This window comes from Paramisgurnus dabryanus, chromosome 21 (assembly GCF_030506205.2).
Source record: "Paramisgurnus dabryanus chromosome 21, PD_genome_1.1, whole genome shotgun sequence".
NCBI classification, from domain to species: Eukaryota; Metazoa; Chordata; class Actinopteri; order Cypriniformes; family Cobitidae; genus Paramisgurnus; species Paramisgurnus dabryanus.
Window position 1 is genome coordinate 5,436,375 of NC_133357.1, and position 14,494 is coordinate 5,450,868.

Below are 14,494 nucleotides of genomic sequence, written 5' to 3' on the forward strand. Positions count from 1 at the left end.
GCTGGTAAATAAATGGCACTTCAACAATACTTCCGGTATATTTTTTCTTTTATGTTCGTTTCAATTACAGATGCTTTTTCTTTAATCTATCTCGAAAATTTAATCGAAAGTATGAATATTTTTTATAAAGACTTAATGTCGTTAAACAACTTCTAATGTCATACTGACGGTTTCTTCGTAACATTCCTGTAATCAAAGTTTAATATTTAATATTCATGAAGCAAACTTTCCCCAGGATTCTTATTGAACAGGCCGACGTCGCATGTCAGCCAATCCACTCCCCGTCTCTGGGCAACCTCCCCCTTTCTCATTAATATTCATACGCCGGTCCTTCGCATAGGCGGGATTCGAAAATAACGGAATTAATGAAGTCGGTAGGAGGCGCTGCTGCTACTGAGGTAAACAAATCTGTGGTGAACTTTCGTCGATCGCAAAAAGAAAGTAAAAACTTTTCTGCATGCGAAAACAAATCTGCTATATTTGTACTGTTGGACGAAGCCTATGGACCCGACAAATAACAACACTGGGGGTCCGAAACTGACGCCAGGTATTTATATTATTCACTAAACGTGCAGTTACATACGTGCAGGCCCTTCAAATGATCTTAGACACCATAAACAAAATAAAAGTCTTATCTGTTTCTTATTGCGAATGGGTTAAAACGTTGTATTAGTTGCTGTGGTGTTGCGCTGGGTTTCGTTGTTTTATGAATTTTGATAATTTATTGTTAATGTATATGTTATTTATATATTATGTTCAGTGATTTGACAGCGCTTTTTGTACTGACGTGTCCAACAGCTGCTAAATGACCAACGCTGGGCTGTAACGTTAAACAAATACACACATTTGTTTGTTTTTTGAACAAATAAAACAAAACACATTATTACCAGTCAATTTTACGAGAACCAATCTCAAAAATTGCGTTATATTATAGGTGTGTTACATTGCTTGTTGTTGGTGTGATGTCATGTTTTTATAATAATAACAACACGTGACTATAGTAGAAACATTAAATTTAATTCCGATCTGAACTCAATCTGGAACCATAATATTGATCTTTCCACATAGACACACAGGTTACTTTATACTTACGGTAACGTTATATGCTTTCTTTCCACAATAGCATGTCTGGATCAATCTTTGCACATTCACATGAAAAATGAAAACATTTATAATTTTGAGCTATACAATGTATTGTTGGCTATTGCTACAAATATATCAGGTACAGCCATGCATCTTAATATAATGCGTTTCATTTCCAGTCCTAATTAACAATAATATATCACTTATAAATAATTATATACAGAATGAATGATAACTATTAAGATTGATTTGGTTTGAATGGGTTAATTACTTGGAAAAAAACTGTGTTCAAAATATAGATAGACTGTTTACAATAAACATTTATTTTTACACAGTTCAGGCCCACAGTGTTGTGTCTTGTGTTTTCTTGGAAAGTTGTTTTATACACACAATTTGCTATACACTCACCTAAAAGATTATTAGGAACACCATACTAATACTGTGTTTGACCCCCTTTCGCCTTCAGAACTGCTTTAATTCTATGTGGCATTGATTCAACAAGGTGCTGAACACATTCTTTAGAAATGTTGGCCCATATTGATAGGATAGCATCTTGCAGTTGATGGACATTTGTGGGATGCACATCCAGGGCACGAAGCTCTCGCTCCTCCACATCCTAAAGATGCTCTATTAGGTTGAGATCTGGTGACTGTGGGGGCCATTTTAGTACAGTGGATTCATTGTCGTGTTCAAGAAACCAATTTGAAATGATTTGAGCTTTGTGACATGGTGCGTTATCCTGCTGGAAGTAGTCATTAGAGGATGGGTACATGGTAGTCATAAAGGGATGCACATGGTCAGAAACAATGCTCAGGTAGGCCGTGGCATTTAAACGATGCCTAATTGGCACTAAGGGGCCACTAAGTGTGCCAAGAAAACATCCCCCACATCATTACACCACCAACACCAGCCTGCACAGTGGCATGAGGAATCCATGTTCCCATTCTGTTTATTCCAAATTCTGACTCTACCATCTGAATGTCTCAACATTTTTCCAGTCTTCAACTGTCCAATTTTGGTGAGCTCGTGCAAATTGTAGCTTCTTTTTCCTATTTGTATTGGAGATAAGTGGTACCCGGTGGGGTCTTTTGCTGTTGTAGCTTATCCGCCTCAAGGTTGTGCGTGTTGTGGCTTCACAAATGCTTTGCTGCATACCTCGGTTGTAATGAGTGGTTTGTATCAGTCGGCCCATTCTCCTTTGACCTCCAGAATCAACAATGCATTTTCGTCCACAGGACTGCTGCATACTGGATGTTTGTTCCTTTTCACACCATTTTTTGTAAACCCTAGAAATGGTTGTGTGTGAAAATCCCAGTAACTAAGCAGATTGTTAAATACTCAGACCTGCCCGTCTGGCACCAACAACCATGCCACGCTTAAAATTGCTTAAATTCCCATTCTGACATTCAGTTTGAAGTTTAGGAGATTGTCTTGACCAGGACCACACCCCTAAATGCATTGAAGCAACTGCCATGTGATTGGATGATTAGATAATTGCATTAATGAGAAATTGAACAGGTGTTCCTAATAATCCTTTAGGTGAGTGTATATAGTGAAATGCTTTGTACAACACCCTTCTGACTGTATGCAATAAATTATATAAACAATAAAGTAAAAATATAAAGAAATCTTAAAGGCTTTGTTCAAGGTGTATATGCCCGAAATGACAATAAAGCTGTTTGTTGGTCCTTTTGTAAAATAAACATAAGCAGGTATAATGATTTACATGTATGATGATTTTCTACACATCTGCAGTTGTTTGATCTTATGACAACTCATTCAAAATTGCTCTTATAATGAAACTTAAACCTTGAAATACTCTGCACATGTCTAGGTCAGTAAACAAATGAATGCAAATTTGTAACCATGTTAACTCCAGAATGAAAGATCAGATGTCCTTCTCCAGTTTTGAATTTTGTCATTTTATTGTAGATCCAGGGGGATCAGTTCACGATAAGTTATCAGTGGAGGTGTTTGGTCAACAGCTGAGTGAACCAGGACGTTTTGCTTATGCTGGATTATGTGGTGTGTCCCTGGGTCATCTGTTTCATGGACCTGAGCAAAAGTAATTGCATTAACATGTCCATGTACGGTAATGTTTTCTAGTGTGCTTGTGATTTATTTGTTAAATTTCTTTTGAACGCAGGAGTTTCCGTGAGACATATCTGGAGAGTCTCGTACGATGGCTGAATCTAGACGAGTCTGTCATGCCGGTAATGCAGGCTTTCTTGGCAGGGCACGGGTTTGAAGGTACTGACACCTTCCTGTCTATCTTACATGCAGAGCCACTGCTCAAAAATGGAGCGTTACCAATCACTCAGGTACACAAATCAGTTTAACCAAATGCTTGAACCTATTTGCACTGTCATATGTGAACATTCATGCAATGTGATGTTTTCTTTTAATTTTCAGGATCTCGTATCATTCTCTGTCAAAGATGGTGAGTTTATATTGGCGTGCAAGAAAATATAATTTCTTAATATCTTCAGCAGATGTTGGAGTTTCTTTCATGGTTTCCAGAGGTTTCTGGTGTAATAGCTGTTTCTGATTCTTCTCATGCAGGACTTTACGATGCGAGAGCTCGGGTTCTGATCCGACACGTGAGCTGTCTCCTGCGCGTCTCCCAGCAGCAGCTGGAAGATTTTGAAGAGACTCTCGGAGAGAAATTGAGAGAGGCAGTGGAGGAGAGCGAGTGAGTGAAACTTTTCTTCTCTTCTCAGCTGCTCCTTAACATCTCAATGGGGTTCTTGACATCTTCTTTTAGAAAGATGAGAGAAGAAGCTCATTTCTTTTTCATATCTATTAATTATTCACAACTATATTAAAATGCCACTCTTTCAGAAAATTGACTTGGCATGTGATGTCCGTGTTCAGTTTTAAAAATTTAAAGTAATTTTGATCAAAAGATCAAAACCTCGAGACACAGAGTTAGTTAAGGGCGAAGAGAATAACCTCAAATCTTCTTAATATTCAAGACTTTTTTTCAAGAACTAATTCCCCGCCTGCATTTTTTTGTGGTTTTTTACAAGTTTCACAAAATGCCTTTCAGGAAAATATCTTCTAGAAATATATAAACATACAAATATATCAAATTAAAGAACTACCGAGCCCCTAAGGTGACATTGGAGTAAAAAAAAAGTTTAGTGTCATGTGCTCACGTGAATTTTTCATGTGCTCACATGAAACCTTCATGTGCAGAATTGTTTTTAAAGTTTAGTTTTGCGTGCTCACGTAAACTATGGCGTGCGTACATGAAACTATGGCGTGCGCAGGTGAAACTATGGCGTGCGCAGGTGAAACTATGGCGTGAGCAGGTGAAACTATGGCGCGCGCACGTGAAACTATGGCGCGGGCACGTGAAACTATGGCGCGGGCACGTGAAACTATGGCGCGGGCACGTGAAACTATGGCGCGGGCACGTGAAACTATGGCGTGGGCAAGTGAAACTATGGCACGTGAAACTATGGCGCGGGCACGTGAAACTATGGCGCGGGCATGTGAAACTATGGCACCTGAAACTATGGCGTGCGCACGTGAAAGTTTCACGTGCACACACGCAACTAAACGCGATAGTTTCACGTGCGCACAGGAAACTAAACTTTATTAAATTTTTTCTCCATGTTCCCTAAGGGGCTCCGTAAAGAACAGACCCTCTGCTTTCTAAAAAAACAAAGAAACAAAATGGGAAATAAAAAGTTTTCATCCTATCTTCTTTTGTTCTCTTTTTGTAACCTCGGGTAGGGTATGGGTAGGTTTGTTCGAAAATAAAAAATTTTGAGCAAAAAGCTGAAATCATTGCATTTTTGTAAAGGAATTTTGTTAGAGATCAGATTTAAAACCATGATCAAAACATACACGGACTTTAAAATTTTATTAAATTAGTTTTTGCTTCAGTTTTTATAAATTTGGTAAGAGTGCCATCCAGTGGATATTAGTGGAATTAAATTACCTTAAAAACTTGTCAGGAAAGCGTCATTGGCAGGGAAATGTTTTCTCAAAATTTTCCCCTACAATTGAGCTTTTAAGCTTATTTAAAAACAATTTCCATGTTCACTTATGTGTATTCAGTCAAGCAAATACGGCTTTTAAATCAAAATTTTTGTTAAATATAAATTTTTTTTCATTAAAGTACATTTCTAGGAACTTGATGCTTGGATTTCAAGATATATTTAAACGATTTTTCCTTTTTGAACATCTCTGACATCCAGCATCATTGTGGATTATTGACAAAAGATTATTTTCACAAAACTCGCTCTGAGCCGTCTGCAATTTCAAAAGAAAATGTCAATCTGAAATACAGAAACGCTTGGACACAATCAATATCTTCACAATATTTTCTGAAATCAATAGAAATGCACTAATAGTTTTGACCATGGGCATGCAGTCTGAATGCATCTCCTGATTGCTGTCTTTTAATATGTTTGTGCTGCCATTGAAGGAGGCCGCACATAGCCGTAAGTATTTTATACTTGATGTCAAGGTTTTTATTTCTTTGCTGTGCTGCATTTAAATGAGTTTCATGTTCAGAGTAAATGAGAAAAGTGCTGCCAGTGAGGTTTTCATGATTCAAATTCATACTTCTTACAGAGAAGAATCATCTAGAAGGCAAAAGAAGGAAAGAGGGCGTAAATTGCGACGCTACCTGCTGATTGGTCTAGCCACTGTTGGCGGCGGGACTGTGATTGGTGAGTCTTCTTGTTATATTTACATTTTCAAAGGATCATCAAAACTAGAACATTATTATAGGTCATCATTCAGCGTTATCATTCACATTTACATTTATCAAAATGGCAGTGATTACAATGAATTATTAAAGGTGCCATAGAATGTAAAACTGTATATATAATAATATATGTAGGTCAATTGAATATGTAAGCTGTATTTGCACGATTTCCAGAAAATTAATTGGCAGTCTGAATGAACCAAAAAATTTAAAGATCCCGGACAAATCCCTGATGCATTTTCCGTAATGTCTGTGTGAAAATGGCTTATGTGCTGTGGATGTTGTCAGGTTTGACCGGAGGGCTGGCGGCTCCTCTGGTGGCCGCTGGGGCCGGGGCCGTGTTGGGAGCCGGTGGAGCGGCTGCTTTAGGATCGGTCACAGGCATTGCTATCATGGCCTCTCTGTTTGGAGCGGCTGGTGCTGGATTAACAGGTCAGCAATATACGTGTGTGTTAAAAATATACAAGTATAAGATTTTGAAGCGCTTTAACCCTTATGTGTTGTTGGGGATGTTTTCATCCACTAGTGGGGTTTTTTACTCTTAATTTGGCCACAACTTTCTCTCTGTTTCAGCAAATTGAATGATTTTTGGTGACAAATCTTATATTTAAATGCTTTGAAATTTTTCAAAAACTCAACGATATACTGTGGGCAAATTTACTACCCTTTCGTGTTGTTAGTAGATGAAAACATTAATCAGCCTCAATACTGATCAAAACTACCAAATCTTCACAAAAATTCCATGATTTTAACTCTTTAATTGCCAAGTTCATAAGTGGTGTCACTGATTTGGACAAAAAACTCACACAAAATGACAGATTTTCAAAATAAAAAGTGATTTTTTAAAAATCTTTTCAACAATCTTGGACATGTCAAAGATTGGAAAAAACATTGGCTGTGATGCATTTTTAGTTTTTGAGTTTTTATTTTTTTCTCCGTCATTTATTGTTAGTGGCTGTTTTTGCCCCATTGACTTCCATTATAACCACATTTTTTGATTGCAGATCTATGACACCTTATTATCATGCATTCTTGAATGTTTGTGATTTTTCCTTTTGCTAAGATGTCAAATTTGTCATTTTTACTCTTGATCACCATGTGGCACTATTAACCCTTTAATACCCCTGTGCAAAAACAAAGCTTAATTTCTGGCTTGTACATTATGTTATATGTAGTATAACTCCATAATAAAAGCATATTATTGTGGGTTTGTGTGTGTGCATTAGATGAACATCATTTATTATGAACAAGGTAAAAAAAAACAGTTTGCAATCACTTTTTATATTGAAAGTCAGTCATTTTGTGTTTCTCCCCCCAAATCAGTGACACCACTTATGAACTTTAGGGTTCCCACGGGTCCTTGAAATCCTTGAAAGTTCTGGGGGGAAAATGCAAGGCCCTTGGAAGTTTTTGAAAATGTACATACATAGATACAGGCCATTGGAATTGGTTGAATCTATTTTATTCAATAAGTTTTCTGGAAAAAATCCATATGATTTCCTGTGTAGTGTAGGAAAATTTCATAAAATTTCTAGCCTTTTAAGCACACGTGCTAAACTGTTCGCTTTAAACGCTTATATCTTCTGTATGCAAATGTTGATTCATACCAAAATGCTTTTTTGCATAGTTGCGTTTGACACATGAAAACATCTCGGGTTACGTATGTAACCGTTGTTCCCTGAGAAGGGAACGAGACGCTGCGTCTACCTTGCCATACTTCCTGCGTCCTTGTAACGCCGTCTTTGGCAATATTTCAGATAGCGATATACTTCCTGGCTCCCGCATCACCCTGTCTTTGTCGTTAAGCCTCCCCATTTGTTGAATTTGATAAACACATTCAGACGCACTTTCCCCTGGAGGCGTCCCTAAAGTGTCACCGCAGCGCGAGTTCCCTCGAAAGGGAACTGTAACAATGTATCTTAAAAGGTAACACGATGTAACCTTGCTCTCACTTGAAATGTGTTCCCACATTTACTCCTTGAATTTGAGGGTATTGGACCTGGAAAGTCCTTGAAAGGTGCTTGAATTTGAAGTTAACTAAAGTGTGGGAACCCTGGAACTTGGCAATTAAAGACTTAAATCATGGAATTTTTTTTTAAGTTTTGATCAGCACTGAGGTTACAGATTTATGAAAAAAAATTGCAAAAAATATTCATCTGATAAAGCCGTTTAATTTAGTGGATGTTTTCATCCACTAACAACACAAAGGGGTAGTAAATTTGAACAATGCACAAGGGTTAAATGTGTAACCTTCTGCTTGCCAGCAAAGCCACGTAACCACTACACTTTAACATCTAGTATATATATATACTGATGCATATGATTACATTTAAAGCTGTTGCTGAATTCAAGGTTAAGAGCATCACTTTATATATCATTGTATGTGAAATATATTTGATTCTGAAAAGCTATATCTACTCTTACATATTTATATAACTCGATTCATGCAGGTTATAAAATGAACAAGCGTGTCGGTGCCATACAAGAATTTGAGTTTCTGCCGTTGAGTTCTGGAAAGCATCTTCATGTCACCATAGCCGTGACCGGGTGGCTCTGCACTGGCAAATACAGTGAGTTACGTACTGAACAGCCGTATATAATCCATAACCGTATTAATGTTCTTTGCATTCACATGCCATTTGATTGACGTTGTGTCCAGGTTCGTTTCAAGCACCGTGGTCCAGTCTGGGAGCATGCGGTGAGAAATATTGTCTGAAATGGGAATCGCGTTACTTATTAGACCTGGGCTCGATTGTGGACTCATTATGGGATGGGCTTGCCAGTGTTGTGGCTCAGGAAGCCCTCAAATACACAGTTTTATCAGGTACGGTATGTATTAATGATATGATGGTATAATAAGGTATTACTTATCTTATGTACAGCGCTTTGATTTTAATATTTATTTTCATATACAGTATTGTGCAGGCCACCATTTATTGTCACTCTTCGTTAAATGATAACCATGCTATCCCCATTGCTTTTAATCTGGTCTGTGTTCAGGTATAGTAGCAGCTTTAACATGGCCCGCGTCTCTGCTGGCTGTAGCCAGTGTGATCGACAACCCTTGGGGCGTTTGCCTGAGCCGCTCGGCAGCAGTGGGCAAGCATCTCGCCCAGGTTCTGCGGAGCAGACAGCAGGCCAGAAGAAACTTTATATTTTAGATTTCTCTCATTTTAGTTTAAAGTGACTAATTAAAAATGAATGTTAAATTTTCTTTTCTTTCCACGCAGGGAAAGCGACCCGTCAGCCTGATCGGTTTTAGTCTCGGTGCACGTGTCATATACTTCTGCCTGGAGGAGCTGGCTAATGATCAAGGTCCTCTTTCATTACATTTCATAGATAGTGTGAAGATCATGTCACGTTTTTTTTTGTCTTAACAGTTCTTTGTCTAAGAAATGTCAGAATAAGATTTTTTGGTTTCTATTTCTGTCTGTAATGAAAGAAATCTGAAAGGTGTAAAGCTGTAAATGAGATCCTGATGGCGTTTGAAGGACATTTTGTTTCTTATTATCGAGCAGGTAGTGAAGGTGTGGTAGAAGACGTGGTGCTGCTGGGAGCCCCGGTGGACGGTTCGGTGAAGACTTGGCAGCGGCTGTCTAGGGTCGTGGCTGGGAAGATTGTCAATGGATATAGCAGGTTAGACCGGGCGGAAACATTTGCCAAAATGCCGAAAGTCTCTATTAGGATTTGTTTGTATTCGATGCGTCCGCATGAGCGTGTTGGTGCGTGCCAAAAATAACGTCAACGTAGTGTGCGTTGGGTGCCCTTATTTAGCGTGGAGGTGTGCACGGCAGTTTTTGTAACCACACACGACAACACATGTGAAAATGACTGACCTTGAGGCGATTCTGTCTGAGCAGGCAAACTTGTAATGTATCCTTTTGATCAATCCATGCAAAACAATGCATATACAGTACTATTTATTAGAGGTGTAACAATACATCGATATGGATTGATTACATTTCTAACGATACGATGCATCGATGCCACACGTGTCTTTATTTTGACCATCTCCGCATCCTCATTCCTTGATGTAACGTCCATCTACGCAGTTCTGCCAAAGCGTGCATTTTTGTTTATTTTTGTTTGCTAGTGTCAGCAAGTGAATGCAATGCAGCAACAAAGCGGTTGTAGCAGAAAAAACACAGCGAAAGAGGCAGAAGACGTTGTGACTGCTATCAGACGCAAATCGTGGGTTTGGAAATATGTTGTATTTGGAAAATGGATTGGACATACAGATTGGCAGATAACCTTTGCCAGCACCAGCTGAAAGACTTTGACTGTTGCCATAATAAGCTTGATTAAAAAAGTAAAAAATTTTCTTACCGTGGGTTCACACCAGCCACGTTTGAGGCATCAAAATCGTGTCTACCGCGCCTAGTTTGCAGCTTGAACAGTTTGAGTGTACTCGCTTCATTTGTGCGTGAAAGCCGCGCATGAAATTCTAATCGAGACATTTACGCGGAAATTTGCATCATGGGAGGGGCTTCTGCGACTCCACTCGCTTCCTGTAATCATGTCACTACTAGAGCAAGCTCCTGATTGGTTAACGCGGCACGTTTTTCCGGCAAAGTTCACATTTTATTTACTCGGGCCTAGGTGGAATCGCGTCTACCGCGCTAAACACCTCATTAGCGCCGTGAGACCTCCAGACGCGCATCAACGCGTCTTCACATTGACGCGGCTGGTGTGAACGCAACATTAGTTTATTTTTGTAAATGTCCCATTTGTGTGCCTTTTTTAAAGAGTTTAATAAAATGTTCATGTTAGATATTTTGGTTGCATTCGTGAGTAATAAAAAAACATACTTAACTAGGCACGTAATATCAAAGTATGGTTAAAGTAATCGTACCGAATTTAATTGTAATCGAACCGAAGAAACGTTTGTGGATAAATATCTTACCGCTATGATCGGCACTGTATCGCATCGCAATGAACTGTTGAGTTACACCCCTACTTTTTATCTGACAAATAAAGTATTGAAACTTCGCCATTTAATACACAAATTCTTTTACATATGATTCAGAATTATTGGCTTATGTTTGTATTGAATGAACCACTGGATAAGGAATAAAATAAGAATCTTGAGATTTCTGTATTTTTTGGTTTTAAAAACGTTAATGAAATGATAAAGTTTAATAAAGACATATTTAAGAGATTGTTGTTTTATTCATGTCTCATATTTATATATCAAGCTCAAATGTTATAAGTACCATGGTTGTTCCAGCGAACGACGACTTCTATCCTCTTCTTTGTGTTGGTTTTGGACTCGATTGCTTGCGTCGCTCCCTGACATTTTCAAGAATAGTGCAACAGCGAAGTGCGTCAACTATAAACGCCTCGTCTGTTTATTAATATGGAGGCTCGCGGTGCGGAGCAAAGCGCGAGTATAAACAAAGCTTTAGTGCTTATGTTTAGGTGATTTGAACAAATATCTAACGCCACTTAACTAATTTCTGTCACAGTAATAATTTGGACTTTAAACCGTGTGTTCTTTGTTACTTAACCCATTGGTTTTCAAACTGGGGGCCGTGATATGGTGCCAGGGGGGCCCCAGTTTTATGACATTTTATGAAATACATTAATTTATCATGAAGTTTGTGTAATTAAACCTAAAAAAAATAAGGCTACTAACCAAAAGAACTATACTTAGAACAGTTTTGTGTCACAAATTTTCTTTGGGGGGCCGCGAAGGAATGCACCGTACACAAGGGGGGCCGCACACTGAAAAAGTTTGGGAACCACTGACTTAACCCTCCTATTATGTTTGGGGTCAAATTGACCCCAAAGGTATTTTGACATCTCTGAAAAATATGCTAATTTTATTTTTAAACCTTTAAACCTACCTTTTGACTTTTCCTTGATACTTTTTAACTTGAAGTTCCTTTTACTCATTTTTGATAAAAGGTTCTGCCAATATATAAATGTACATACAGTTCACACAGTGTTCCTCTAAAACTGATCTGCAAAACTCTTCTCAAATAAAATAAATGTTATATATTATTTTCATTACTATTTTTATTTTTTTACTAAATATACACTAAATTTATGTGCTACAAAAGATATGTTTCATAGAAATTAATATATTAAATAAACAATTTATGTATAAAAAAAAATTATGTTTTTTTTTTCTAAAATTGTATTTTAAATTTGAAGGTATTAAGCATATATTAAACGATCTTGAGACAATTTGACCCCAAACATTAAGTGTTGCTAAAATTTGAACATAACAGGAAGGTTAATCACAGAATTAAACGTTACATACACTCTAAAAAAACAAACGGTGCTATATAGCACCAAAACAATTGCTTTGGATCGTAACGATAGAAGAACCATTTTAGTGCCATATAGCACCGGTGAAGAACCAGTGAAGCACCAGTGAAGCACCAGTGAAGCACCAGTGTAGAACCATATAGGGGCCATATAGCACCACATATGGTTCTACATAGCACTATATGGTTCTACACAGGTGCTTCACTGGTGCTTCACTGGTGCTTCACTGGTTCTTCACCGGTGCTATATGGCACTAAAAATGGTTCTTCTATCGTTACGATCCAAAGCAACTGTTTTGGTGCTATATAGCACCGTTTGTTTTTTAGAGTGTATAGATTTCTATTGTAGAAACCCAAATCATATTTGAAGGATAGATTATCAAAGATACTTTGGTGTGGGCTAATAAAAAACAATTTTTCTTCGAGTCTTCATTATCATTAAGTCATTTAATTTTTGAAATACGTGCTAACCCTCATTACAAGGTCATCAGAAGAATAATTAAACATCATGCTTTTTTACAGATATCCAATTTTGCAAACTGGAATTGAAATGATTGTCAGCTTTTATCTTTCTTTCTTTAGAGGCGATTGGCTTCTTGGATTCCTGTACAGAAGTTCATCTGTGCAGCTATCTGTCGCTGGGCTCCAGCCAATCAATTCACAAGACCGGAAAATCATAAATGTGGATCTGTCATCAGTGGTGAGCACACGCTTTCGCTTCAGTAATTGTTCATGCAGTGCATTTGGTTTCTGATTCAAGAGTAACTTTACAATATCACGACTTTATCTGATCGCAGAATCAAGTTTAATTTCCATCGGAAGTCATCTGATGTTACTTTCGTAAAAAAAACGAGATTTGAAGCTTTCTGCCGAACCCCCCACCCCCTCCAAGAATACAAAGGGCATTGTTAGATTGTCACCCACAAAAGACTGTAATTATTATAATTGCAGTGCCAGTGAGATACTCGTTGTCATTTCTGTGTAGTTCCAGTCCTGTATGAATGTATGGAAATTATGTATAATTTTAGGCAACTTGAATATGAAATGATTGGGACATTTTGACTTAAAATGATCCATTCATAACAATCCATGTTCTAAGTTACAGAGCTTTTTGCAAGCGTCATTAAAAATAAACATTTTGACTGGCATATTGAATGCTTTGAGTACTGAATACCTTTTGACCTCATAGGTGAACGGACATCTGGACTATATGCGTCAGATGGACACAATCCTTGTGGCAGTCGGGGTTCCTACTAGAGAAGAAGCCAGTGGCAGCCAGTTACAGCTGGTTAATTTAACTAAGGATAAACTAGACATACCAGCGTCTGAACCAGATGATCAGAAAGAGGAACCATCAAACAAAGACACAACAGAGACCAGTTTAAGTGAAAGCATAAACCAGACTGAAGAAAAGGTGCGGGGCAAGAGGACGGACTCGGAGAATTGCTGGGACATTCCTGATATATCCGACTTACTAGACTCTATTAATGATTGCGACCCCAGTCAGAGGTTGGATCGGTCAACGTGTGCCCCCCTTGAAAATGTATCAGACAATGACACTAATCTTGACCATGCATCTTGGGACTGGGACAACACACACTGGACTACTGAAACTGACTCAAACACAAGCCAACAATCACACACTGAAGCACAGGACCAATTAGCCAATGGCAAACCTGCTTGTTCTGAGCCAAGCACAACGACGTCATAACGTTCGCATAATTCTCAACTCACAAAATGTTTGTGTCTGGATTGTAAACTTCGCTCTGTGAAATATTTGAGATTCACATTTGCTGCTAGCAAGACTGATACACTGCAAAAAATGAAAACATTTTCTTAGTATTTTTGTCTTGTTTTCTAAAAATTCTTAAATTAAGATGCTTTTTCTTGATTAGCAAAATGACCCAAGAAAATAAGTCTAGTTTTTAGACCAAATTTAAGTTAATTTGTGCAAAAATCAAGCAAAAAATCTGCGAATGGGGTAAGCAAAAAATCTTAAACATTTTTCTTAAACACTAAATTCAAGAAAAATTCAAGAAAATTTGCTTACCCCATTGGCAGATTTTTTTTGCGTGTTTTATGCACAAAATCACTTATATATTTTGGTCTAAAAACTAGACTTGTTTTCTTGGGTTGTTTTGCTCATCAAGAAAATACATCTTGATTTAAGAATTTTTAGATATTTTTACTGAAAACAAGACAAAAATACTAAGTAAGAAAGTCATTTTTTGCAGTGTAAGGTCTATGTTGCATAATCGTATGCAAATCTTATTAAAGAACAAGATCTACCATACAGATCTGACACAAAATGCACATTCAAAAACAGTATGTGACCCTGGACCACAAAACAAGAGTAAATTTTTTGGATATGGTACATTTTTACATAATCTGAAAGCTGAATATACAGCACAGAAAA

General features: G+C 37.7%; 1 protein-coding gene across 1 annotated transcript; it reads left to right on the forward strand.

Annotated features, from left to right (window-relative positions):
• Nucleotides 1–382: 382 nt before the first annotated feature.
• tmco4 (transmembrane and coiled-coil domains 4) lies at nucleotides 383–13,965 on the forward strand. The gene is made up of 14 exons (XM_065285202.2): nucleotides 383–547; nucleotides 3,016–3,148; nucleotides 3,230–3,404; nucleotides 3,496–3,523; nucleotides 3,646–3,775; nucleotides 5,671–5,768; nucleotides 6,095–6,238; nucleotides 8,257–8,376; nucleotides 8,466–8,630; nucleotides 8,807–8,943; nucleotides 9,037–9,121; nucleotides 9,325–9,442; nucleotides 12,661–12,778; nucleotides 13,268–13,965. The coding sequence occupies exons 1-14, from the start codon at nucleotides 502–504 to the stop codon at nucleotides 13,787–13,789; spliced, it is 2,019 nt and encodes a 672-aa protein (XP_065141274.1). The 5' UTR covers nucleotides 383–501; the 3' UTR covers nucleotides 13,790–13,965.
• Nucleotides 13,966–14,494: the final 529 nt, after the last annotated feature.